Genomic DNA, 26080 nt, shown 5'->3' on the forward strand with positions numbered 1-26080 from the left:
GTGAAATCCAGAAAATCTAAACCACCATTCGCCCTACATCCTGTAAGCACTTCCTTTTTGAGCTTATGAGGTTTGTTTTTCCAAATAAAGTCTAGAAATATTTTGTTGATCTGTTTTATTGTTTTATCATTAATAAATAATGAAAGTGATGGGTAAACAAAATGAGAAATTCCATCAGCTTTAGATAACAAAATTCTGCCAAACATACTGAGGTCACGTTGTAACCATGAATTCAGAATACTTTTAGTTTTAATTATTTTCTCTGTAAAATTTAATTGTTGTCTATTTTTATAATCTTTAGTAATTTGAATACCCAAATATTTAACCGTATGTTTTACTGGTATATTGTTTATGCTGGTGTCACTACACTTTTTTTAAGGGTAATAATTCACATTTGGCTACATTTAATCTCAAACCCGAGGCATTAGAAAATTGCTCAATAATATTTAGGCCACGAGCTAGTTGGTTTTTATCGTGCAAAAACAAGATAGTGTCGTCTGCCAATTGTGAGATTTTAATTTCCTTGTCAAAAATTGTTAATCCTTTTAAGTCAAGATCATGTTTTATACCCAAAGCTAGTAATTCTGTTACCAATAAAAACAGGAAGGGTGAAATAGGACATCCTTGCCTTATGCCTCGTTCAATACTAAATCGTTGAGTTGTGTTATGATTAACTATAATAGAGCTATTAATATCTTTATAGAGCATCTCGACTATATTAATAAAGAGTAGGCCAAATCCAAATAGTTTAAGAGATTGAAATAAAAATGTATGTTCGATAGTATCGAAGGCCTTATAGAAGTCCAGAAATAATATGAGGGCCTCAGATTGTACAGCATCTCCATAATCTAACAAATCAAGAACCAGTCTTATATTATTTGTTATATGTCGGTTTTTAATAAATCCTGATTGCGTTTCTGATACAATTTTGTCAAGGCCAATTTTTAACCTTCTGGCATAAACTAAAGCTAAAATTTTGTAATCAATTGGTAATAATGAAATTGGACGCCAATTGTCAATAAGTAAAGTATCTTTTCCTGGTTTAGGGATCAGTGATATCACTCCTTGTTTCATAGTAGATGTCATTTCTTTTTGTCTAATGCATTCATTAAACATACAAAATAGTGGACCCTCTAAGTATTCCCAAAAATGTGAATAAAATTCTACAGATAGCCCATCGATGCCGGGACTCTTTCCTTTCTTCATTGAATGAAGAGCATCTTTTAAGTCACTAGTACTTATTTTAGAGTCGCAGGCCTCCTTATAAAATGTATCAATGATTGGTATGTGTTCCTTTATTTTTTCGATGTAATGGATACTTGCATTCTGATCAAATTTAGAGCTATATAATTTTTCATAAAACTTAGTAATGTGTTCTGAGATTAGGCTAGAGTCTGTACAGATTGTACCATTTATATTTAAAGATGAAAACGTTTTCCTTTGTCCATTTCTTTTCTCTAATGAAAAGAAATAATTTGAGTTTTTCTCTCCTCTAACCATTTGGCTCTTGAACGCACAAAAGCTCCTTTCGCTAAATCTGTATAAAGTTCGTCAAGTTTTAGACTAATTTTTTTAATATCTAATTTTTCTTCCTCTGTATTATTCTCTTTGGTTAGCAAGTCAAGTTTTTGTAGGAGATCAGTCTCTGACTGATTTCTGTTAGCTTTAATCATTTTGCATCTCTTAATAGCAATATGTCTGGTTTTATACTTGAAAAATTCCCATTTTTCTTTGTACCCTTCAGTGCAGCCAGAAAATATATTCTTTATAAGTTCCTTGATTGAGTCATTAAACTCTACGTCATTTAATAAGGCATTGTTTATTTTCCAATACCCCCTTAATGTTGGTGTATTTTGCTGGTTTCCCAGCTTGATAGATATTAATTTGTGATCCGATAACGGTGCTACTGAATGTAAAACATCTTGAACAAAATGCAAAGCAGATTGTGAAATTAAAAACATGTCTATTCTTGATTTAAGAGTTAAATTATTATTGGACCATGTAAAATCTATAGACTCTGGGTTGAAAAAACGCCAAGTATCTATTAATGACAAATCTGATCCCAAAGACAAAATTAGGTTATTCGTAATGGATCTTGGATCCAACTTAGAAGGAAATCTATCAACACACGTGTCAATACACTCATTGAAATCACCTCCCAAAATGACATATGAATCTTTATATTTGCCATTAAGATGTTTAACATTACTAGATATTTGGCCAAAAAGAATTTTGTTGGATTGACTTGAATTATAACCATAAATATTGCCTAAGACAAAAGTTGCATTTCCCTGTTTGATAACCATTAATATCCATCTTCCTTCAGATGATCTGATCAGCTCCAATACTTCTCCTTTAAATTTATGCAAAAGTATTGCAACACCTGCTGAGTGACTGTTCCCATGAGAATAATGTATAGTATTCCCCCACTGTGATTTCCAAAATTTAGCTTCTGTTTCAGTTGAGTGTGTTTCTTGGAGCATTACAATATCTGCCTCACTTCTTTTATAAAATAAAAATAAGGCTTTTCTTTTCACATTTTCACGTATTCCTCTCACATTAAAAGATACAATAGACAAAGAATTAAACATAAAACTCAAATGATTACAGGAAATATATAACCGCTCAAGGAACTCTCAAAACTCACCTACAAAAGAGAGGTGGATAACAACAAATATGTCACAACACAATGTGTGATTCAAAACTGACAATCATTGTCCAGTATTTTAATTAACTCAAAAAGAGATTTTCTGCAATTGTTTTGTCATAACTAAATAAGAAGCAAATATCAGGTTTAGGCCAAACTGTTGCCTGTGCCTGATTTAACACCTGCTAATTACCTAAAAACATAAAGATTGTTGTTGGTCATTAGCCTGTGGTCTAAGTAGACTCTATATTTATTAATTTTTAATCAACAAAATATCCCAAATTGGCCTAATTTGTGATCAATATATGCAAAATTACATGTGCACAAAGCACAATACTGTTATGTCTGACAGTATATCTGTTCAGTGAAGAAAAAAAAAGACCATGCATTTAAAGAGTTTAAAAATTATAACTGTAAAGCCAGTAGCAAGGTAGTTTACCTTCTAATAAATCTGTCACACCACACAATGTGTGATGGAAAGTAGTCCATTAACTATGCTCCATTAGTTCTGACTCAAAGAAAAAAAAAAAGGTTTTTTTTCTTTTTTTTCTCTCTTTTCCTTCTCTAAATTTCAACAAAAAAAAAAAAAAAAAAAATTCTAAAATGGACCAACCTTTGTAGTCAATATTTAAGACAGCTAATAGAGGTACAGAACATGTTAGGTAGCCTTTTTCTTGTTAATTACTGTACAAATAATTCACCAATAAATAAATAAATAAAATAAATATTAATGTTTATAGAGAGCTAGCAAGGTTGTTTCACTTCACAACAGACCTATCATAACAACAAAAGTGTGGTGCAAAAACGACCATTATCCTATTGACTCAATGAAAAAGTTTTTTTTTTTTTCTTCCTTTTTTCCCTTTTCCTTTTTTTAATCCAACAAAATTAAGGCACAAGGGAAGACAAATTAACTGGTTCACCTCAGACATCTGCGTAGTTGAATTTCTTCCCATCTATGAGGGCATATGAATCTTTGAAAGAAGCTCTCTTGCCTTCCTCTCTAGCCTTTTTAACGAGCGGCCACAGTTTTTCACGCGCTGCTCTGTCCTCCGGTGGTACGGGCTCCGTGATGGTCAAGTTATTGTCTTTAAGAAATTTGCATCTCCTGACCGCCTGCCAAACAGCATCTCGCACTCGTCGTAAGGAGAACATGATGATGATGGATCGGGTTTTCCCTGTTTTTGGCCCAAGTCGATGTACGATGTCCACTCCAGCATCTAAATTAACAGGTGCGTCAGGCGCAACTTTTTTCAGAACTCCAATGACCTTCGATCTCACATTTTCTCCGTCTTCCTCTTTAAGGCCACGGATCTTCAGGAAAGACTTCCAACCGTAGCGTCGTGATTCATCCAAGGCTGCTTTAAGTTCGATATTGCCCTGCCGCAACTCTTTAACTTCGTTTTGCAAGCGACACAACTCTCTCTTGTTTTCGCCAACATCAGACACTAGTTGCTTAACTGTTATAGAAAGGCTTTCGATTTCCCTTGAAGTAGCTTGGGTGGTCTTTTCAATTAAAGATACCTTTTGAAATGTAGCATCATGCTTGAGGGAAAGTTTACGAATTGCAACCAAAATGTCTGTACTTTTATTTAAATCTGTGTCAGTCTCAGATTCACGCTTGGACTTTTTAGCCAGCGGTTTCTCAGGAGTATCTGGGATGGGAACTAAAGTAGCATCTTTTTCCAGCGTAGGAGAGGAGTCAAACCAAACTTTATCTTCACCCTCAGAAGAGGCCATAGCAACTGAGCTATCAATCTCAGTAGCACTTTGCATCTTCGTTCTTTTCACAGCTTTACCTTTAGTTTTCTTGCCCATATATCCGTTGTAGATCAATCCTGCTTCTATATGGTTGGTCACACATGCGAACGAACAAAAGTTATGCGCTATTAGTGTTGTTTTTTCCACTTCACTTGACGAGCTGTATCTCACACGTCTAACTCCTCCGACGCCATCTTGGCCCCCATTTGGCTCTGCATCGAGCACCATCTCACCCGCCTATTACGTCTCGTCTTTCCATTGGACTGGTTATACACGTGCTTCACGACGCAAACACGCAGGGCGTTCCCACCGTGTCTCGACGCAGCTCGAGTTTCCTTGAAAGGGAAGTTGATGTTTCGCCATGTAATCAGACAGTCGATTCCTAAGTTCCGATACAAAATATTAGTAAGTATTTCACAGAAACTTTTATAAAACCGTAGACAGGAATGTGTGTACTAGCTACTTGATGGAAAAGATGGAGGAGTTTGTGAATCGGTTGGATATCTAGACTAAATTTGGATCAAGGGGACTTTTTATGTCTTGAGGCCCTTTACAGGTGACGTCCACATTAATACTTTTTTTCTGAAAGGACGTGTTTGACATTTTTCATCCTGTAGTAAAGGAACGGGGTTTCTTTTGTGTATCGTGCTGTAAGTTAGGCTATGTGATGATTTTTCAAATTACCTTTTTGAGTGAACGCATCGATGTCATTATCTATTTACCTCCAACTCTCATGATCAGATCAATGATAAAGGTGTTTAATTAAGTTTAATTACTTTAGTTTTGTGTTTGTTCGTCATTTACATCCAGTGTCAGTGGAGATCAGACTGTTTCAACTGTTCAGTTTCATCATGGATGACAGACAAACATCCAGAGTTGAAGATTTTTCTCCAGTTTGCAGGTACTTTAAATTAATACATTAAATAACCCTTTATAGACCCATAATAAAAGAGATGTCTGTTTTAAATGAATTTCTTGAAAACAATGTCTAAACCCTCCTCAAGTGCTTTTCATCCAAACAGTATGAAGATCTTGCATATGATGATTATCATCAAAAACGAATTAAATCTGTTCTGTTATAGTTCAGTTCTGCAGGAGAGATCAGAACCAGCGCCCAGCTGTGTGTCTTTGAGGAGTGACTGGTCTATGGGTCATCCAATAAATTTTAAGAATGACGATACACAGACTGATCTCAGGTAGGCTATAACATTTCTTAAAGACATGATTAACATTTTAATATTATGGTGTTTTATATTTTGTATTTATGATATTCATAATAGACATTGTCTTCACCTGATGCAAGAGAGACATATCTATGAGTGTTCCAATTTCATGGCTTGGAATCAGATAAATAGCATTTTATTGAAAGAGATGCTTATATTATTTGAAACACCCAGCTTTTGTGGTCATTTTAAATGGACTGCAGTCCTTTTTGTTGGTGCCTGGGCGATGTGGAATTGCAGATAATGTGCAGCAGTGCTGCTGTGGCCTTACATGTATATTCAGAGCTCAAAAAAATACCCTATTCTATATTCTGACCTCAAACCCATTATAACCTTCTCCAAAATGACTCCTCCAAAAATGACCAACAGATGGTATCAATGTAATACAATTAAAGGGGTCATATGACGGTTCTAAAAATAACATTATTTGGTGTAATGCAATGTGTTTATGCGGTTTTAGGTTAAAAAACAAACATACTCATTATTCTACACATACTGTACATTATTGTTGCTTCTCTATGCCCCGCCTTTCTGAAATGCGTTGATTTTTACAAAGCTCGTCGTTCTGAAAAGCGCGGCGTGCTCTGATTGGCCAGCTAGCCAGTACATTGTGATTGGTCCAATAACCTTAAAGGGGTGGTATAATGCTCTTTTCACAAGATGTAAAATAAATCTTTGATGTCCCCAGTGTGTGTATGTGAAGTTTTAGCTCAAAATACCCCACAGATATTTTATATCCTTTTACCTCACACAGACATGCACTGAAAATGTCAATGTTTATGTTCAAACCAGAGTCAGACAATAATGGAGAGACTCAAGAAGTGACAACATGTAGAATGCAACAGTACATTTCTGAATGGCTAGTTGATGAATTTAGGTAGCTTATGTTATCTTCTATTCATTGATTTGCATTTTTTTAAGGACTTCATCTTCAACATTACACACTAACTAAAGTTAAAAAAGTGAAATCATAATCAACCACCCCTTCAAGCGTGTGACGGAAATGTCTCGCCCCTTACCATATTTGGAACATCAGCTCCAGAAGCAATAATGGCAGGTGATCATGTCAGAACTACCTTATCAATTCGAGCCCGATTCTGATCCGGAAAATGCAGATGTCCAAGATGAGCGATCATCTTTGCATGGCAGCGCTGGCGGCAACAATAATACAGTGAGAACAAAAGTTACGACATTGTTTCTACTCAGACAATTCATGGGACCATATCATCTGAACATATTTCCAAATGAAATAACCTTTTATAGGCCCATAATAAAAGAGATGTCTGTTTTAAATGAATTTCTTGAAAACAATGTCTAAACCCTCCTCAAGTGCTTTTCATCCAAACAGTATGAAGATCTTGCATATGATGATTATCATCAAAAACTAATTAAATCTGTTCTGTTATAGTTCAGTTCAGCAGGAGAGATCAGAACCAGCGCCCAGCTGTGTGTCTTTGAGGAGTGACGGCTCTATGGGTCATCCAATCAATTTTAAGAATGACGATACACAGACTGATCTCAGGTAGGCTATAACATTTCTTAAAGACATTTAAATATTTGAATGAAAGAGATTTTTGAATAGTCAGTAGCAAATTCTTAAAATATAAAAAAAAACATACTTACGTGTGTGAGTCAGAAGCGCCAGAATGTACAAGCAAATATGGAATTGCCCCACTTTTTAGAATCAGCTTTGTGCACAGCCTGCCTTGTACTCTCGCAGGGTCTGGAAACAGTCCTCTGAAAATTGCGCATCACACAGTCGAATATTTTAGTTGTACTGTTCTGGAACAGTTGTAAATAAAGTTTAAGCATTGTTTTCTAATTGTGTCCTCTTTTGGAAGGCCAAACTCATTTAGTTTGGCTTTCGCAGCGAAAAACACAGTGTCTCCACGACATGGCGGCGCTGGTGGCAACAATAATACAGCGAGAACAAAAGTTACGCCTTCTTTCTTTGCGTATACATTTATTTATGAAACTCTGCCCCCACTCTCTGACCTAGATTTGTTGGGGCGTGTTTGAAAGAAGAGTTTTAGGAAGACGTGGCTGAGCCTTTATAACTTTTATAAAGAATATCTCTTAAGGTTTTACACTTTGAGCTTTGTAACTCTGCAGATCTTATACTTGCACTAACAGCTACATAACACACTAAAGAAAAAGGAAAACAAGAAATCGCATCATATGACCTTTAAACTTTATGAAATTAATCCTGTTGTTGATAGAAAACATTGTTTCTACTCTGATAATCACTGGGACCAAATCATCTGCACATATTGCCAAATAGGCACAAGGTTTTGTTATCAGTTGAAGATCCTCCTTTATGCCTCTTATGACAGAGTCCACGATCTTTAAAGCAGATTTTAAAGGAATGCGATGGTTTTAACTCTTCTAGGACTCTGTTTTTATTCTGTTGATTCGTATTAATAGATTTTTTTTTTATTAAGTGAGGCTGAATTAGTTTAAAAACATTTGTAAATTTAGTTTTTAGTTTATTTCTCTTTTTATATTTTGCTACTTTTATTCTCACCATTAAAATAGCTCTGACAACTGACATGTTAAATTATAACCAATCAATCAATAATATATTATTTTAATATAATATTTACAATATATAAAAAGCTTTCTCAAGCTAACACAAAGTTTGTCTTGACAAACAGTTTTTTTTTTTATAGTTTTTGTTTTTAGTATTATTACAGTGGTGGCCTTGAGCAGTTGATTTATTAATAAGTGCATTTACTTATTATCTGTTTTAGGAGGGTGACAGTGAATTATTAAGGTAATATAAAACAAATCCACCAATATCACAGTGTCTGATTCTTGATTCTCTTCATGATGTTTAAGGTCAATCCCACCACAAAGATCAGCAGTAACAAAACCCGCCTGTAAGAAGAATGACCAATCTATGAATCAACTACAGGACTTTAATGAAAGCAGGGATGCTGGTGTCAGGTAAAGTAAACAAACAGGTAAACAAATACAACATTTTACTCTATATATTTAACTTATGTAATACCATGTTATTTAAATTTTACAGCCATGAAGTCCTCAACACATTTAGATCAAATCTGATGAAGAAGTTTAAGTGTCTGAATGAGGGAACAGCAAAGCAGGGAAACCCAACACTCCTGAATGAGATCTACACAGAGCTCTACATCACAGAGGGTGACAGTGGAGAGATCTGTAATGAACATGAGGTGAGACAGATTGAGACACAATCCAGGAGAGCAGCAACAGAGGACAAACCCATCAAATGCAATGACATCTTTAAACCTTTACCTGGACAAAACAAACCCATCACAACTGTGCTGACAAAGGGAGTCGCTGGCATTGGAAAAACAGTCTCTGTGCAGAAGTTCATCCTAGACTGGGCTGAAGGCAAAGAGAATCAGGACGTCCAGCTCATATTTCCACTACCTTTTCGAGAGATCAATCTGATGAAGGGCGAAACATTCAGTCTTTCAGATCTTCTTCATGTGTTTTTCCATGAAACAAAAGAAATGGAAATATCCAGTGACAAATATAAAGTGTTGTTCATCTTTGATGGTCTGGATGAGTGTCGTCTTCCCTTACATTTTCAAAGGAATGAGACTCTACGAGATGTAAACAAAAAGAAATCAGTGGACGTACTGCTGACGAACCTCATTGCGGGGAATCTGCTTCCCTCTGCTCTGATCTGGATCACCTCTAGACCAGCAGCAGCCGATCTCGTCCCCTCTGAGTGTGTCCATCGAGTGACAGAGGTACGAGGCTTCAATGAGCCACAGAAGGAGGAATACTTCAGGAAGAGAATCAGTGATCAGAGTCTGGCCAATACAATCATCTCACACCTGAAGTCATCAAGGAGCCTCTACATCATGTGCCACATCCCAGTGTTCTGCTGGATCTCAGCCACTGTTCTAGAGAAGATGTTGAGTGAAGCAGAGAGTGGAGAGATTCCCAAGACTCTCACTCAAATGTACACACACTTCCTGATCCTTCAGTCCAACATAAAATGAGAAGGACTATGAGAAGAACCTGACAGATGAAGACATGATCCTCAAACTGGGGAAAGTGGCTTTTCAGCAGCTTGTGAAAGGCAATGTGATCTTCTATGAGAAAGACCTGAGAGAGTGTGGCATTGATGTGACAGAAGCATCAGTGTACTCAGGATTGTGCACTCAGATCTTCAGAGAGGAGTCAGGCCTGTATCAGGCGAAAGTCTTCTGCTTTGTTCACCTGAGTGTTCAGGAACATCTAGCAGCTTTATATGTGCACCTCTGCTTCACAAACAACAACAGAAATGTATTCGACATAGTCTCTATAACAGGTGTGTTGTTTATGTTTAAGGACTGGTTTAAACTCAATTTATCAGAATATGTTTCATTTTCTGAGCTCCATGAGAGAGCCGTGAATGAGGCTCTACAGAGTAAAAATGGGCATCTGGACCTTTTCCTGCGCTTCCTTCTGGGTTTGTCAGTGGAGTCTCATCAGATTCTCCTTCAGGGACTAATGACACTGAGAAGAAGGAGGTCTGACAGCAATGAGAAAACAGTTGAGTACATCAAGGAGAAGATCAGGACCATTGACTCTCCAGAGAAATCCATCAATCTGTTCCACTGTCTGAATGAACTGGGTGACCAGTCACTAGTGGAGGAAATACAACAGTATCTGAAATCTGGAACAATAAGTGAAGCCAGACTCTCTTCATCTCAGTGGTCAGCTGTAGTTTTTGTGTTGTTGACATCAGAGAAGAGTCTGGAGAAGTTTGATATTAATACATTTGTTGGAGAAAACAATAAAGCTGAAAAACTGAAGGTTCTTCAGAAGCTGCTGCCCGTGATTAAAGTTCAGTAAGTATCAGTGAAAACTATCACTTTACTGTTAAAACAAAAGAAAATCAAAAGCTAATAAATCTAAGAAACATACGAACATTTATTGTATCAGTAATAGGAGCAATATGGCAGCATACTTGATTTGATTGTTTTTCTGATTTTTTTATCTGAATTCATCTATTTTATTGATGGGAATAATGACGGGGAGATGTGATTGGGAAACAATACAAGCTGACTCAAACTTGTGTTAAAGCACCTGACAGCCAATGTCTTCAACATGAGGATTCATTTAAAACAAACCAGTTTAATGTTACAAATAAATTAGTACTTAAACCGTTGATATGGATTTGATCCACGTTAAAAGTTAATTATTTATTGTTGCAAATTTGACAATGAAACTTGACAACTTAGATAAGGTTTTCATTAACATTTTAAGTATTACATTTTAAACAGACTAACAAAGCCCAACTCTTATAATAGAGGTAAACAACATCAACTGGATAGAGCCAAAGACTGGACTAAAAAGGCAAAGGTCAAAATCTATAAATATGACATCATAATATATATAATAAAGCATGTATAATATGACATAATAAAGCACAAAATATTATTTTAAAAAAGGCTATCGTGGTTGAGATATCAGTTGATGGTAGTAAAATTCATGTCATGGGAATAATTTCAGGGGAATAATTTGTCTTCATTACACGCTAGACAAAGATAGTGATTTATCACTGATCCAGTAATATAAAGTACTGGCAACAACAGACAAAAAATTGTATATTCATATAGCATGTTTATTGGTTATTCACCTGCAAGGGAGGCCAAGAATTCTAGCCCAATAATGCAGTCTTACATTTAGAGCAAAGCATGGAGTTAGTTGGTTTAATTTTATGTTGTATATGTCGTGTCTGTTCAGAATCTTGTTCTTTTGCACACTGAGAGTTTGTTATCCTGAGTCCATGTCCCATTTGTCTTTTATTCACACTTAACTCTCTCCAATTGTAATCTGTGACACCATTACCTCAAGGTTCCTGAGTAATTTTGAGACAATGCCATCCATTGGTGACCAAGTGCAGTGTTTTCTTTACTCAATCTACAAATTGTCTATTTTTTCTCAATTTTCTATTGCTTTTTGTTTTCAGTTCATAGTGTTTACCAAGTATGATTTTCATCTCTCTACAGTTTGAGTGATTGTGGAGTCACAGAGAAAGATTGTTCTGCTCTGACTTCAGCTCTGATATCAAACCCCTCACAACTGAGAGAACTGGATCTGAATAATAGAAAACTGCGAAATCCGGGTGTGAAGCTTCTCTCTGTTGTACTGAAGGAGCCTGACTGTAAACTGGAGAAACTCTGGTAAGATCATCTATGGTATATCATAGTCAGACATGTTATTGTCTTCTGTAAGACTAAATCAGGGTTCCACAAATCTGGCACTGGAGGGCCGCTGCCTTACTGAGTTTAGCTCAAACCCTGATAAAACTCTCCTTCCTGTAACTCTGAAGACATGGATTAGCTTGTTCAGGCGTCTTTAATTGGGGTTGGAGATAAACTCTGCAGGACAGCGGCACTTCAAAACCGGATTTGAGGAACCCTGGACTAAATGCTCTGATGTAAATTTTAGGGCTACACTGCAGAAAATAAATTTCTTTCTCAGTATTTTTGTTTTCTTTTCTTTTTTGTATTCTTAATTGAAGATAAATTTACTTGAGAAGCAAAATAACTTAAAATGTTAAGTCTTGTATACTGAAAAATTGCTTATGTATCTTGATTTAAGAATTTTTAGATATTAGATATTTAGACTACGTCTGGATCGGATTCAGAACGATGATCAAAACACAGATGGAGTAGATCAAGTCCAACAACACCCCCAAAGCTTCACAGTCCTATACCTCGTCCTGCGTCGACATTTCATTAAGTAACATTAGGCAGTTTTGATTTTACATATGCGTCTGCTGACATACGTGACCCGTTCTGGCAAAATGAGTCGCAATGAGCAAATGTTCATGACTGAGCTACACCTGTTTGAATTTAATAGTCTAAGTCAATTTTGAGAAAAATCGAGTTAAAGTTTTCTGAAGGTTCCAAAACAAAATCATCTACCAACCATACCTTAAAATCTCGGGTAATAACACCAAATTTGGCACACACCACCGAGTCAAAACCAAATATTTATAGGAACAATATATATTCAACTTTTTTCCCCCATGGTACCACAATTGTTTGATTAAAATTAATGAAAAAGACAGCCTATATATTCAGACCTACTGTACTGCACGGGTCTAATATAATGTTACACATCAGATGTTTTTCCCCAACAGTTAACCAAACGTTCACTTAAGACATAGCAGATTATGTTTGCTTGAATACTCGCCAAGACAGATATTTTGAAACACTGTAATTCTGTGTAGGTATAAGAGTATATCGGGATCACGCGCTGTCTGAGGCGTCTTTGAGGCACGCTTCGGATGTGTCAGTCAATGTGAGTAAAATCATTTTGTTTAAATCAGTATGAGTTTGAAAATCACATTTCATTGGTTCAGACTCATGCCATCGAGAATTCGCTATTAATATTCACAAAGTTGGATTGCTACGTTTTAAAACAATACCAAACTTGTGCTGAGGGAAAGCACAGTCGTCGAGAAGCGAGCAGAGAAAACTGAATTTTTCATGGACAAAGGAAAACATACAAATAAAGATACTTTTAAATGTTTAATTGGTATTTTGACCCTTGGGGTCACTAGATGAGGGCTTAATGAACTCATTTTTGTGAACACCTCAAATTCGACCATTTTGCCTGTAGCTCAGAATGATCCTGTACGCATTGACTCATTTTGCCAGCACGGGTCACATATGATATTGCATGTTTCTGCTTCTTCTTCGCCTGTGTTTTTATCAGGAGATTTAATACTTTTTCAAAAGTGAAAGATCTCAAACTAAACCGCCTTCAGTGATACATGTGTTAAATAGTTGTTGTTAAGTGTTAGCTTATTATATTTATGTTGAAATTTTATGGATTTAATTTTTACATTTTCCATAATCTGCCTGTAAATGTTTGTATCTCCCAGGATACGTTTCCCCTTTGGGAGTATAAATTAATTGGAAAAAAGAATGTTTGTTTGGCAATGCGTGTTACAACATTTTAATAACAATTTTAAAACATGTATTCTCTCATAACTTTAAACATTCTTTGTAAAATTCGGTCGAACAATGCCTGTTTATGAATATATTAGCCTACTGTATCATATTTAATATGCAAATTTCTAGGGCCTATGAATGATCAATATGACCAAAACTTTGCTGAGAAACATCGTGTACACAGTCTTCTTCATGCCTTCTGTCCTCTGATTGATAGTTTATACTTAAAAAACAAAAACAAAATTCAAGTAAAGTCCTTTTGCTCAGAAAGTTTTTATTTTTATAAATGTAAATGTAAGAAACATTTATTAGACTGAAGCAACTGGGGTTTATTGATTATTAATAAACCATTTTTATGTTAAAAATTGCATATATGATCCATAAAAGCCGTGTATGTGTGTAATGTGATACTCAACAAAAAACAGATGCTAACTTGTATATGCATGCATGTGTGTTTTTTTGTTGAGTATCATATTTATACATCGCTTTTATGGCTCATACTGTCAGAAACACAGGGTTAGGACTAGTGTGAAAACTTGAACACAGTCAAAAGGTGAACCCAAATGCAGAAAACCAGATGACAGTTCTGGGAAATATCTTCAAATCTTGTATTTGATGAAAAGGAACGTCCAAACTTTCCTAGGATAAATCCAAAAAGTAAACTCCAAAAAACTTCCACAAATAGATTGACAACAGTTCCAAAAAGTAAATCCAAAAAGTCCACAAAGTAAATCCAGAAGGAATTTGAAAAAAAGTTCACAAAAAGATCTGTGAGTACTCCAAAATTTCAAAGAGCAAAAGTCAATTAAACAAAACAAAGGAACCATACCAGGTACACAAATTAGATTTAGATAACTCCAAAAGAGGCACAGCAAGAGAATGACCTAGACTTGGTCATAGCACTGGAAACACTGAGCAAAGTACTCAGGAGAAGGGTGACTTAAATACACAAACAGGGAACAAGGCACAGGAGACATAATGACAGAGACTGAAATCCAACAAGAGACACAATGAACATATATAATCTATGTGGCCAAACATAAGTCTAAAACCTTGACACCGGTGTTGTGCCTGAACGCGTTCATTGAACGATAGATAGTTCATGAACTCGTTCATATTTTGGGCGAACGTGAACTGAACGTACTCTGTTACTGCCTGATGAACGTTACTGTGAACTCGTTCATTCTGGTGTCTGTGAACGGCACGCTCTCTCAGTTTAACTTCGTTCAAAAGGGTGCAAGATTTCTATAGAAATGTATTTGTCCCGTTCGGAACCTCCGTTGTCCCGTTTATTGACGCTGATCTAACCACTGATGTATGACTGAATCTGATACAACAGCAACACTTGATCACGACACCGGTCATCATCCAATCACAGTCCACACTCACGCGCATCAGACCCAGAGATCAGACCATACGAATAACAAACTCTAAATTGAGAATTAATTATTATTTTGGGACAAATCATTGTTTGATTTGCGCACAGAATCCTCCGCTGTCTGGTCGCTTCGATCCGGACTCGCGCTAACGGCAAATCCCTTTCACTGTCCGACTGGGTTTTGATTTCGGCAAATCAGTTTTAACGAATTCAAACAACGTGATTATTGTGAGTCCAACATACATCCAGCCACGCAAGAAAGCATCAAATCGTCCTGAGGGAATAATATACTGATGTGATTTGCTGACCAAGAAACATTTATACATTAATTATTATTAATGTAAAAAAAAATAAAGAAAAAAAAATCAGGATTCTTTGATAAATAAAAGGTTCAAAGTAAATTTATCAGAAATAAAAAAACGTAGCATTATAAATGTACTTGCTGAATAAAAGTAGGCAATTCATTTCTTTAAAAGTAGTGTATAATTACAAAAGCTTTCTATTTCAGATAAATGCTATTATTTTGAACTATGGTTTGTGTGTAATATGACTTTAATCAAAACAAATGTGTTGTCTGAAAACCTTTTAAACGCATACGAACCTGAAATGACATATAGGCCTACTGTGTTATGTTGGCCTAGCCTATAGCCTACAAATATTTTTGAGTGTCCCTCATTTTCCTGTAAAGAACCATGCACGATTGTCCCGCATTTGTTTAGTTGGCAACCCTACCCTCAATGCTATGTAAAACCTGGTTGGATAAGGATTTTAAAATTGGATATGAAGATGAAATCTGACGCATAGTTTCAGTGTTAAAACTGATAACATAATTGCTGTCTGTGGTTTTATATGGGCTGTGGCAATAATTTTGAAAAATAATAGTTTGCAGCAACATATGGAAAAAAAGAACTGAACTAGTTCATTTTTTGGAACTGTGAACTTTAGTTCAAAATTTTGAAGTTTGAACTATGAACTGAACTAGTTCATTTAAAAAATTGTTAACTGAACTTTGAACTAGTTCATGTAGAAAGTGAACTTTCCCAACACTGCCTGACACATATATGCAATTCAATGCAAATCAATAATAATTAAGAGATGGAAAATGTTCCCCAAAAGCCTGTTGTGTCATATTTGACATTTATATTAACATGAAAAAATGTCAAAAGAATTACATTTTTAACATTAACAAATGGTGAATAATCAATAAACCCAGTTTCTTCAGTCCAGTAAATGTTTCTTACATTAATTTATAAAAATCATGAATCATTAATAAATCATTTCTCAGCAAAAAATACTTTATTTGATAAAAAAAAAAAGTATAAACTATCAATCAGAGGACAGAAGGCATGAAGTAGATTGTGTGCAAGAGCAAAACAGAGGCAGAAGGTAGCATTAGGAAGACAGAAACAATCACTGCATATCCAGTAAATGTTATGTAACACCTCATGGTATGTTCAATGTCAGCAACAGTGTTGTCATAATTCTGAAGACACTGGGGTAAGATTGTCTCTCTGATTGTCACACATGTCTTTGTCCTCAGTAAGAATTTTAGGACTAAAATTAGCTTGTAAAATGTTCTGTAAACACTGAATCTCAGCACAGAAATCACAGGTGTACACAAATGTCTAATCTCATGATCTGGTATTAGTGTTCATTTTTACATTCTTTTTAAAATATATCCTTTCAATTTAGTGAGTATTTCATTATATTCATTATGTCCAATCATTTTAATAATCTGTAATTATTAAATTATTATTATTTAATAATTTAATAACAATAATCTGATCCTATAGTTCCCCCGGCACTGCACTGTTGAAGTTTCTGCTTTGAACGGCTCTTTCCGTGGCTACAAAAAAACAATTCTTCAAAGTAGCTTTTCAAACACTACTAATGTACTAATATGAAAGATAATTAGCAAAAGAAATGTAATAACTTCATGCTGATCTTCATTATCTTATATGCAGGGAAAACACCTGAACTTCTGCGGAGCAGTAATGAATAAAGTAACATGGTCAGCGTGGACTGGTGAGATTAGTTTGCTCTGTCCATTCGGTTTCGCTAGCAAACACGTCCTCCCTGCGATGTCGAGTCGGTCACACAGCTCGGTCCATTGAGCCGCACCGATGATGTCAGCACGGCACGAGCTCTGTAACACCGCTCCGTTTCGTCCCACTGTTGGTGTGTTTGGCTTCCCATACAACTCGTTACAACTAACAGACATTGCTTAAAAGAGTTTGTGAGACGCGCCAAATTAAACAGAAGTGCGGACACACAACTTCCTTTTCAAGGGAAATTAGCCATCATCAACTACCGAAATCTCTTCTTAAGTAATGCGTATGAATGAATTTCACCAAGGTTGATCAATGTTTTTCGTTTCACTAGTGTTGAGGCTTTTCAATAATTGTTTCCTATACGGCCCTTCATACTGGAGATCTCATATTTGTCTCCTCCAAAGTTTCAGACAAGAATGAACATTGATCTAGTTCATTTGTACAGTATGGTGCACTGGCAGAATAGTTTTGTATAATTAGTGTAGAAATATGTGAAATGCTTATAAATCATTAAATGTTTAAGTTTTATAGACCCCATTATTACACATTTTTCAAGTGTTCAGACATATATTGTTATCCATTTAATATGAAGAGACAATTGTATTAGTCTTTTTCATTATAATATATATTATAACATTTCTAAAGACACTTATTTACTGTTGTGGTAATAAACACTAATGTGTTAAACTGCAAGCATGAAGTTTAAGGCAACGCAAATAATAGAAATAAATGATAAACATGAAAATGGTCTTGATATAAAAGCTTCAGGTCAGGGGCATTCAGTCCGTATACTGTACGCTGTGAATGCTCTGCAGACCCAAGCCATTTAAGAGAATGAGTTTGTGGACTCGCAAATTAATATTAACACTATAAATATGACTATAAATTCCCTTGTCGTTTGAGGTGTAAAATAAAGCTTACATAATACAATTATGGTAATACTGTACATATGTTACTGTCCGTCATTTATATGTACATTTCTGAAATACATAACTTGGACACAGTCACCTCTGATAACAGATCACTCTAAATTGTAATGTAGATGTGCATTTTCTGTAAAGCTGCTTTGAAACAATATGTATTGTGAAAAGCACTATACAAATAAAATGTGAAATTAATGGAAAAGTTATGGAGGGTTTTGGGTAAGTGTATCCACAACGCTGGCGTTATTATGCATCATCATCATTGTTTCGCGTTCTACGGATGCATATGGGTAGCAATATTGAATTTGAAATGTAATATGTAAAATGGCAATGCATTTCTGTATTTAAATTTACGTTTTCCATTACATTTGTGCAACGTTTGGTGCAAAATTAAAATTAAAATTCAATTATATTATTTACATTTGCCATTTCATACACTAGTTTTAATATGTAAATTGAATACATATTTTAACATATTTTAAGTTTGCAGTGGCTTCATAAATTAATGAAAAATATATAAAAAAACAAAGTACACCTGATGCACATTTCTTTGTTCTTCATTTTCTAGAACTAGTTTAAGAACCTTGCTGTATTTATATGTAATTAATTAAGAGAAAGTACACCGCCATCTTATTCTGACGAAAAGTGACTTGAACGCACTGCCGTAAACACGACTTCCCAAGAGGACTTATAGACGATGACGTCACCAGGGGGGCCAACTTCACACAGTGATTGACAGGGTGGGAGGGGGAGGGGGAGGAGGAGGAGGGGGAGGGGGAGGAGGAGGAGGAGGGGGCGGGGCCAACTTCACACAGTGATTGACAGGGTGGGAGGGTGGCTGACTTGAAGCAGTGCATGCCGGTTAGAAATTCTGTCCGACTTGATAAAGTGCCGACGCCATGTGACTGTGACGTATGCCATCAAAGTACCGCGAGAGCGATTCGAGAGTAGCCGGAGAACTCAGCCAGCGCAGCTTCTCAAGAGCGGCTGCACGAGCTCTGATGACGACACAGCTGTTCCACGATTGGCCGGATTCACCGCATGACAACGATCACGTGTGTTTCGTGTTTACTCGAACACCTTTAGTTCCTCTAAAGCTCACAAATCAGTAAACACTCTTTTCATGTAGTTGCGATGTTATATTGTGTCATGTTTATCAAATTAAAACTGATTAAAAAACGTAGACTCCACTTCATTGATAGAAGTTTATGTTGAACTTTATTCTTGTTCAAACAGACGCTGTATGAAGCAGTACATAAAGTATTGAATGAAAATGTCTCTGAAACATCTGTGTATTATTTGGCAAATATTGAATTTATTTCACTTCAGCTGTGGTAAAGTATGCAGACACCACGTGAGCGGTCACTACGGGAACCAGAAAGTGTCCGACTTCACGTGTCCATTTGCAGCTCCTCCCCGCCTGCACTCGACTACTCTCAAGAAGTCCTCTCTGCAGCCTGTAGCACGATGACGTATAGCTGGATCAGATCCAACACGTACTGGACGCTGTTACGCGCATGCGCGGTGGTGTGTGTTTGGTGACGTCATATATGCATGCGCACTAGAAGAGAGTTGATCAGTGATGTGATCAGTTTGTATTTTAAACTTAAATTCTGTTTTTTTATTTTATTTTTTTATGTGTGTACATGTCCTGCAAACACTGAACAGCAAATTAAGAGGAACCTTATGTACAGATCACTGTGGGAAAATTTGCCATTAAAGAAGGAACTCTTACCAGACAAAATATCTTTAAGCATTTTTTTTCTTTCTTTTTTTTTGACATCTGACAAGATTTCTTTTCTTGATGCTGTTATTATTTTTGCATTTTCTCTTGAATGTGTACTGGTATGTTAAGTTGTTTACAGACCATATTTTATTGTAGCTTTAGGATTAAAATTACAGAGACAATTACTTCCACTCAACAGCAAATATGTCCTGAATAAAATAAAATGGCTTAATTTTAAAATGTTCTGTATACACGCATTAAAAAAAATAATAATACTTGCGGTGACCACATGCTATTAATCCATCAAATTTAGGTTTAAAATCATGTGATTTAAAATGTTGTAAAATGAACTATTTTGCATGTATGTAGAGAGAAACTAGGATAACTTAAGCATCACATTTATGTAAATAATTATTCATCAATAATTACTTATTACTATTTATCAGTACTACTACTACACAGGTTAGAACATCATCTCAATACAATATTGAGCATACTAATACCCTCAAAATTAATGGGTTAAAATTTTGTTTCAAAAAACCTTCTTTGTGGAATTTTATTCCTAATTAAATTTTTGACCGACTTGGGGGTCTTTCTTTTTTTTACTAATGTGTGATTATAAAATTGACAAATTGCCAGTGAAACTTTCTGCCTTTCATGCTCAAGCTTTATTGGCTTGGAAACTGATCTACAAGCACAACTTCTCTCTGCACCGTTTTCTTATTTGGAATAACCGTTGTATTTTGTATAAACACAAAAGTATTTTTTTAAAAGCTGGTTTGAAAAGGGTATTGTTTTAGTTTGTCATTTGTTTAACTCTCAAGGATACGAGTTTCTTCTGCACTTTAATTTTCCTGACTCCCAAGGAATTTGCTTGGGGCCAACTTCACACAGTGATTGACAGGGAGGGAGGGGGCGGGGCCAACTTCACACAGTGATTGACAGGGAGGGAGGGGGCGGGGCCAACTTCACACAGTGATTGACAGGGAGGGAGGGGAGGGGGCGGGGCCAACTTCACACAGTGATTGACAGGGAGGGAGGGAGGGGGCGGGGCCAACTTCACACAGTGATTGACAGGGAGGGAGGGAGGGGGCGGGGCCAACTTCACACAGTGATTGACAGGGAGGGAGGGGGCGGGGCCAACTTCACGCAGTGATTGACAGGGAGGGGGCGGGGCCAACTTCACACAGTCATTGACAGGGAGGGAGGGAGGGGGCGGGGCCAACTTCACGCAGTGATTGACAGGGAGGGAGGGAGGGAGGGGGCGGGGCCAACTTCACACAGTGATTGACAGGGAGGGAGGGGGCGGGGCCAACTTCACGCAGTGATTGACAGGGAGGGAGAGGGAGGGGGCGGGGCCAACTTCACGCAGTGATTGACGGCGGAATGCATTTTCAATTTGCACATTGAATTTTGCTTCATTCATTGCGGGACATTTAATGAAAATGCAATCGCAAGTGTCTTAACTGTGGGTGTAAATGCAATTAAGAAAAATAACATTTGAATGATCATTTTGCTACATTATTTGTTTGAACATGTTAAACAGTGACTTTTTATCTCACACACACACACACACACACACACAAAGAAATTAACTGGTAAGACTGCAACAGCAAACTTTGAGAATATGCGAAATAAAATCAATAAATTAAAAAATACAAAAGAGACTCTCTCGCTCAAATGCACACGCACACACACTCTCTCTCTCTCTCTCTCTCTCTCTCTCTCTCTCTCTGTCTCTCTCACACACACACACACGCACACACACTCTCTCTCTCTCTCTCTCTCTCTCTCTCTCTCTCTCTCACACACACACACACACACACACACACGCACACACACACAAATAATAATTGTTTGGTCTTATTTTAGCCTAATAGGTGTTCCTGATATCTGCTGCATATGCAACAATACATAAATTACAGTTTTTATGTACATAGTTAAAATAATATTTATTATTATAATAAAAATGTTATTCCTGTTTTTTAACCTACAGTTTGATAATGATTGTTTGCTGTTGTTATTTTATTGTTTTTGCTGTTAGATCATAATTGCTGTTCCCTTCTGAAGTTTTATTACCATTTATAGAATTAAACTGAATAAAATACCAATTAATTGCAAAATGTCTGTATAAAGTGTTTTGAATTATCACTATCCATCCCTTATTTTGTTAGATTATTTTAATTATCAAATACTGATTAACAAAAATGCTTGCATTGTGTTCCTTTTCTAACCAAACATTATTGTTTGATTGTAATCATAATGCAAAACCTGATACTTATGTAACAAAAATATCTAAACCTTTAAAAAAATTGTCTTTTAGAATGTCTAAATATATATCTAAATAAATTTTAAAAAACTAATAAAATGGAGAAATCATGTCTATAAAAAACAATGGGAATCAAAAAGCCTCTCTATGTATTTATATAGTGAGCAACAGTACAGCCTACAGGCGGTTACACGACATTACACAAGTTTTTACTTTTTAACGCCACTGGATGACGCTTTTCTCACTTCAAAAAATGGATTTTAAAGGCCTGCACTAATGTGACATGTTGCATTTATTGAAAAATAATAATAATACAAATAAAAATATGAATTCTAATGGAACAAAATGCTCCAAATTTTTTTTAGTAGCTCCATAGAAACCGTTCTAAATTCGAAATAATAATAAAAAAATATTATTGAACAAAAATATATTACATTGGTTTTCCTGAAAAAAAAAATGCAAAAAAAAAAAGACATTTTAAGGCTTCGGTCACTTTTGACTGTGAAGGAGCCAAGTGTGACCCCTAAACGAAGAGGACCAGAGGGATTTACAGTAAATCCAAAATTCTTTTTAAAATACAGAAAACAATGCACTGAAAAAGTGTGTTGGATTTAAATGATTGAATCATGCACATCAGTTCCACATGAACCAATTAAGTTCAACAAAGATAATTTGTTCACATAATGTCAACATCGTGGAATCAAGTCATTTCCAAGTAATCCAATGAAGAAGTTTTAAAGTGATTTTAATATGGTTCCCTAACTGGATTAATTCATTCAATTTCTTATATTTGTGTCACATGACTGAGTTATAAGATTGTATTAGATTGCTACGAAACTATTAATTAGCAATAGCATATATTAGCATGCTAAATGCTAAGCATGAAATCTAATTGTAATATAAGTAATAAACATATTAGAAAAAAATATTATTTTAAATGGCCATTAATGGATCATTATTGGACAAATATTTAGAAACAAAAATATCTTCAAAATATTAAATTAATATTATTGAACTAAAATATAGTACATTTAATTGATAAAGTTACACTTCAGGTGTTATTAATGTTATCTCTTTATCACTCCATAGTTACAGCACTGCATGGTATTTGTCCCTCAGTTTCTCCTGAAGTTCATGGAGAACCGGCATCCTTTATAAAGCAGTGTAGAATATAGAGGCATTGCTTGTCACTACATTCAAATCACATCACACATTGCAATCTTTAATAAAATGGTCATTTTACACACTGTTTACACAGCGTCATTGTTCTCTACAGGTTGAAATATTGTGGAGTCACAGATGAAGTTTGTTTGAGGAAGATCTTGCATTCGTTTGAGAGTGCTTATATTTAAATTTGACTTTGTGATGTTTTTTACCCATGTTTTAATTTTTTTACAAAAAATGATTTGTGATCAAACATTAATTGACGGACCCCCTGCAGTACGGCTGCGGACCCTTGTGTTAAACTGATCTGATCTGAACTGAGAGAGTGAAGCTCTGAGATCAAACCCCTCACACCTGAGAGATCTGTATCTGTCTGAGAATAAACTAGGAGATTCAGTTCATCTGCTCTCTGCTGTACTGGAGGATCCTCACTGTAAACTGGAGACACTGTGGTAAGATCATATATGACTCACACATGAAACACAATGTAAAGTCTCCTATATTTGAAATGTTCAGCCTTTTTCTGCTGCTGTGTTATTGAGCTTATTGAACTGTAAGTGATTTGTAAGCTCACGCTAAATCGGCCCAAAGTCCGGCATCCGACCAGCGCGGAAGGTCTTAACGTGTTACTGTCCTTTTCTCGAGGCAAAGTATTTTTTGATTAAATGCAATACATCTGAATATGTATTCTCTGGTTATTTCATCTGACTCCATGAATGAAAAGGTTTTAATGATATCTGTGGATCATTAATTGTGAGCGAATGTTTGACTATTCCTTTTAACTCTTTAAAGGGATAGTTCACTTTGAAATTAATTTTTGGTATGTTTTAGCTTACCTCAAGGGCATCCAAGATGTAGGTGTCTTTTTTTCCGCAGTAGTTTCAATTTTGATATTTTTAGGTCAAACCGTTCTTGTCTGTCAGTCATATAATGCAGGTCTATGGTCACGGTCTCAAAACACAAGCACAGAGTCCAAATTAAAACAATTCCCCGTCGTCCAAATTAAACAATTCCCCATCGTAAGTACACATTGATGGCCTAAGACACGAAACGAGCGGTTTGTGTGAGAAAACGAACAGTATTTATATCGTTTTTACCTCTTATACGCAGACATGTCCGAGTGATCTGATCTGTCGTGTACGCAGAGTCGCAGACTGGTGCATAGATATATACACTAGATGTCGCCTTAAAGACATTCGTTCCAATGAACTGCCGTAGACAAGGCGACATCTAGTGTTTATATGTCTATGCACCAGTGTGAGTCTATCTGGAAATATACAGTCTATCTGGAAATATACTGTTCCATGTTACTCTGATCCGCTTTTTCCCACATACATCTGGCAAACATCAAATTACACTGGAGTTTACCATGCCCGTATTTTGCCGGATTTGAGTCTTTTCATGCAGTGATAGTGGCTCTTAAAGGGGAAATGCACAATAAATAATAAAGTGGCATAGCTATATATAGCCTAGACATTTTTTCCCAAGCGCCACCTACTGACAGAAAGTGAATTTGCGTTTTCATTCAGTCCGTCTGCTGTTTTTGTTTTGTGCAGGTGTCTTCTAGCATAATTTCACAAAACAAAAGTCAGACCATTTTGTTTTTGCTTTAAATCTTGAAATTATACAATCTAATTTAAATTTAAAAAAATAATTATCATGCTACATGTGTGTAGCCTCTTTGTTTGCATCATGATTACATTTCAAATGGCTGGTGACAGATGTTATAGAGCAAATAAACAACAAATACATTTGCTTAAAGGAAAAAAGGTCAGCTATTGGAATTGGCCAATTTGCTTGAAAAAAATTGGAATCCACAATAGAAAATCATAATCGGGCCACCCTTATAAAAAATATTAAATAAAACATTATTAACAGTCTTTTCACAGTTTTATTTTTCTAGTTTTATTAATTTGTAGTTTGTTTGGTTAATATTAATGTAGGTTTATTGTCAGGCTCTGGTTGAGCTCAGCTTGGGAGCTCAAGTTGAGATTTCTTACCTCAAGGCGACTCTCAGGCCCGACGGACTGGCCAAATCCAGCTATTGAGCTGTGGAGGTACACAACATCATGCATCATGTTACCTTATTATTCCCTAATTGATCTGTCTTCATCTTCCTACTCTTGTAAGTGTACCAAGTGGATGTACGTTTCTGAACTTTTTGTACTGTACATTCATTGGTACATTTCAAATATTGGTCACACTTTAGAATAAGACCCTATTAGTTAATGTCAATGCATACATAGGCCTATGAATCTTTGTTACAGAAAATAAAATACAACAGTTCCACAACGAGGCAAGGCAGCGAATGATCCATCTGTTGTATTCTTCATTTCACAGGAAACGAAGGACACTTTTGGAGGCTGCATGTGAAGGAGGCTTAGAATTGGATCAGCCTTCGTCGTGCCACGGTGACTCAGTCGGATGCAGCATCTGAATTGGGAAGCAGCAATGGATCCTTCACGATTTACACTTTTAAACGCAAGTACTGGGTTTCAGCTTACTCAAATATCTAATGATATGAATATTAAAGTCCGGCCTTCGAAGGATGCAGCCTTTGAATTGGGACGCAGCCCCAGAGTCGGGGTCGACTCCAGCACAGGAATCTACTCTCATACTGACTCTGTGTCTGTGTCCGAAATCTATCACTTGTTTACTGATTCTCTAATCCCTATATAGTGCATGGCAGTTGAGTGCCTATGAAAGTTAGATAAGCAAGGAGTGAAAGAAATGAAGCGAGGAATGCGGACACTGACGTATTACACCTTGTCAAAGTGCTGTCGCAGAAACTTTGCCACATACATTTATCCTACATGTAGCTTACTTTAAAAATAGATAAAAGTCATATTGGCTTTAGTTTGTAATTATACATTCCTCCGTGCCAGCTTTAGTTTAACTGATGTTATATTAATGAATGAGGGAGTGTATGTGGTTTTAACTGTAGTCGGAGTCTACTCCAAAAAACCTGTATTGAACAGCACTAGTTCTACGC

At 36.0% G+C, this 26080-nt stretch overlaps 1 protein-coding gene across 1 annotated transcript in view; it reads left to right on the forward strand.

Moving 5' to 3' along the window:
- The first annotated feature begins 4730 nt into the window (after positions 1-4730).
- LOC309508803 (uncharacterized protein) overlaps positions 4731-26080 on the forward strand; it is an 82861-nt gene continuing 61511 nt past the window's right edge. Inside the window, 7 exon segments of the mRNA XM_082183274.1 lie at positions 4731-4813; positions 5219-5309; positions 7040-7153; positions 8470-8577; positions 8663-9619; positions 9621-10457; positions 11622-11795. Coding sequence (XP_082039400.1) covers position 4813; positions 5219-5309; positions 7040-7153; positions 8470-8577; positions 8663-9619; positions 9621-10457; positions 11622-11795 — 2282 coding nt within the window. The 5' untranslated portion in view covers positions 4731-4812.

Source organism: Leuciscus leuciscus (genome assembly GCF_965113295.1).
Source record: "Leuciscus leuciscus genome assembly, chromosome: 11".
Classification (NCBI taxonomy): Eukaryota; Metazoa; Chordata; class Actinopteri; order Cypriniformes; family Leuciscidae; genus Leuciscus; species Leuciscus leuciscus.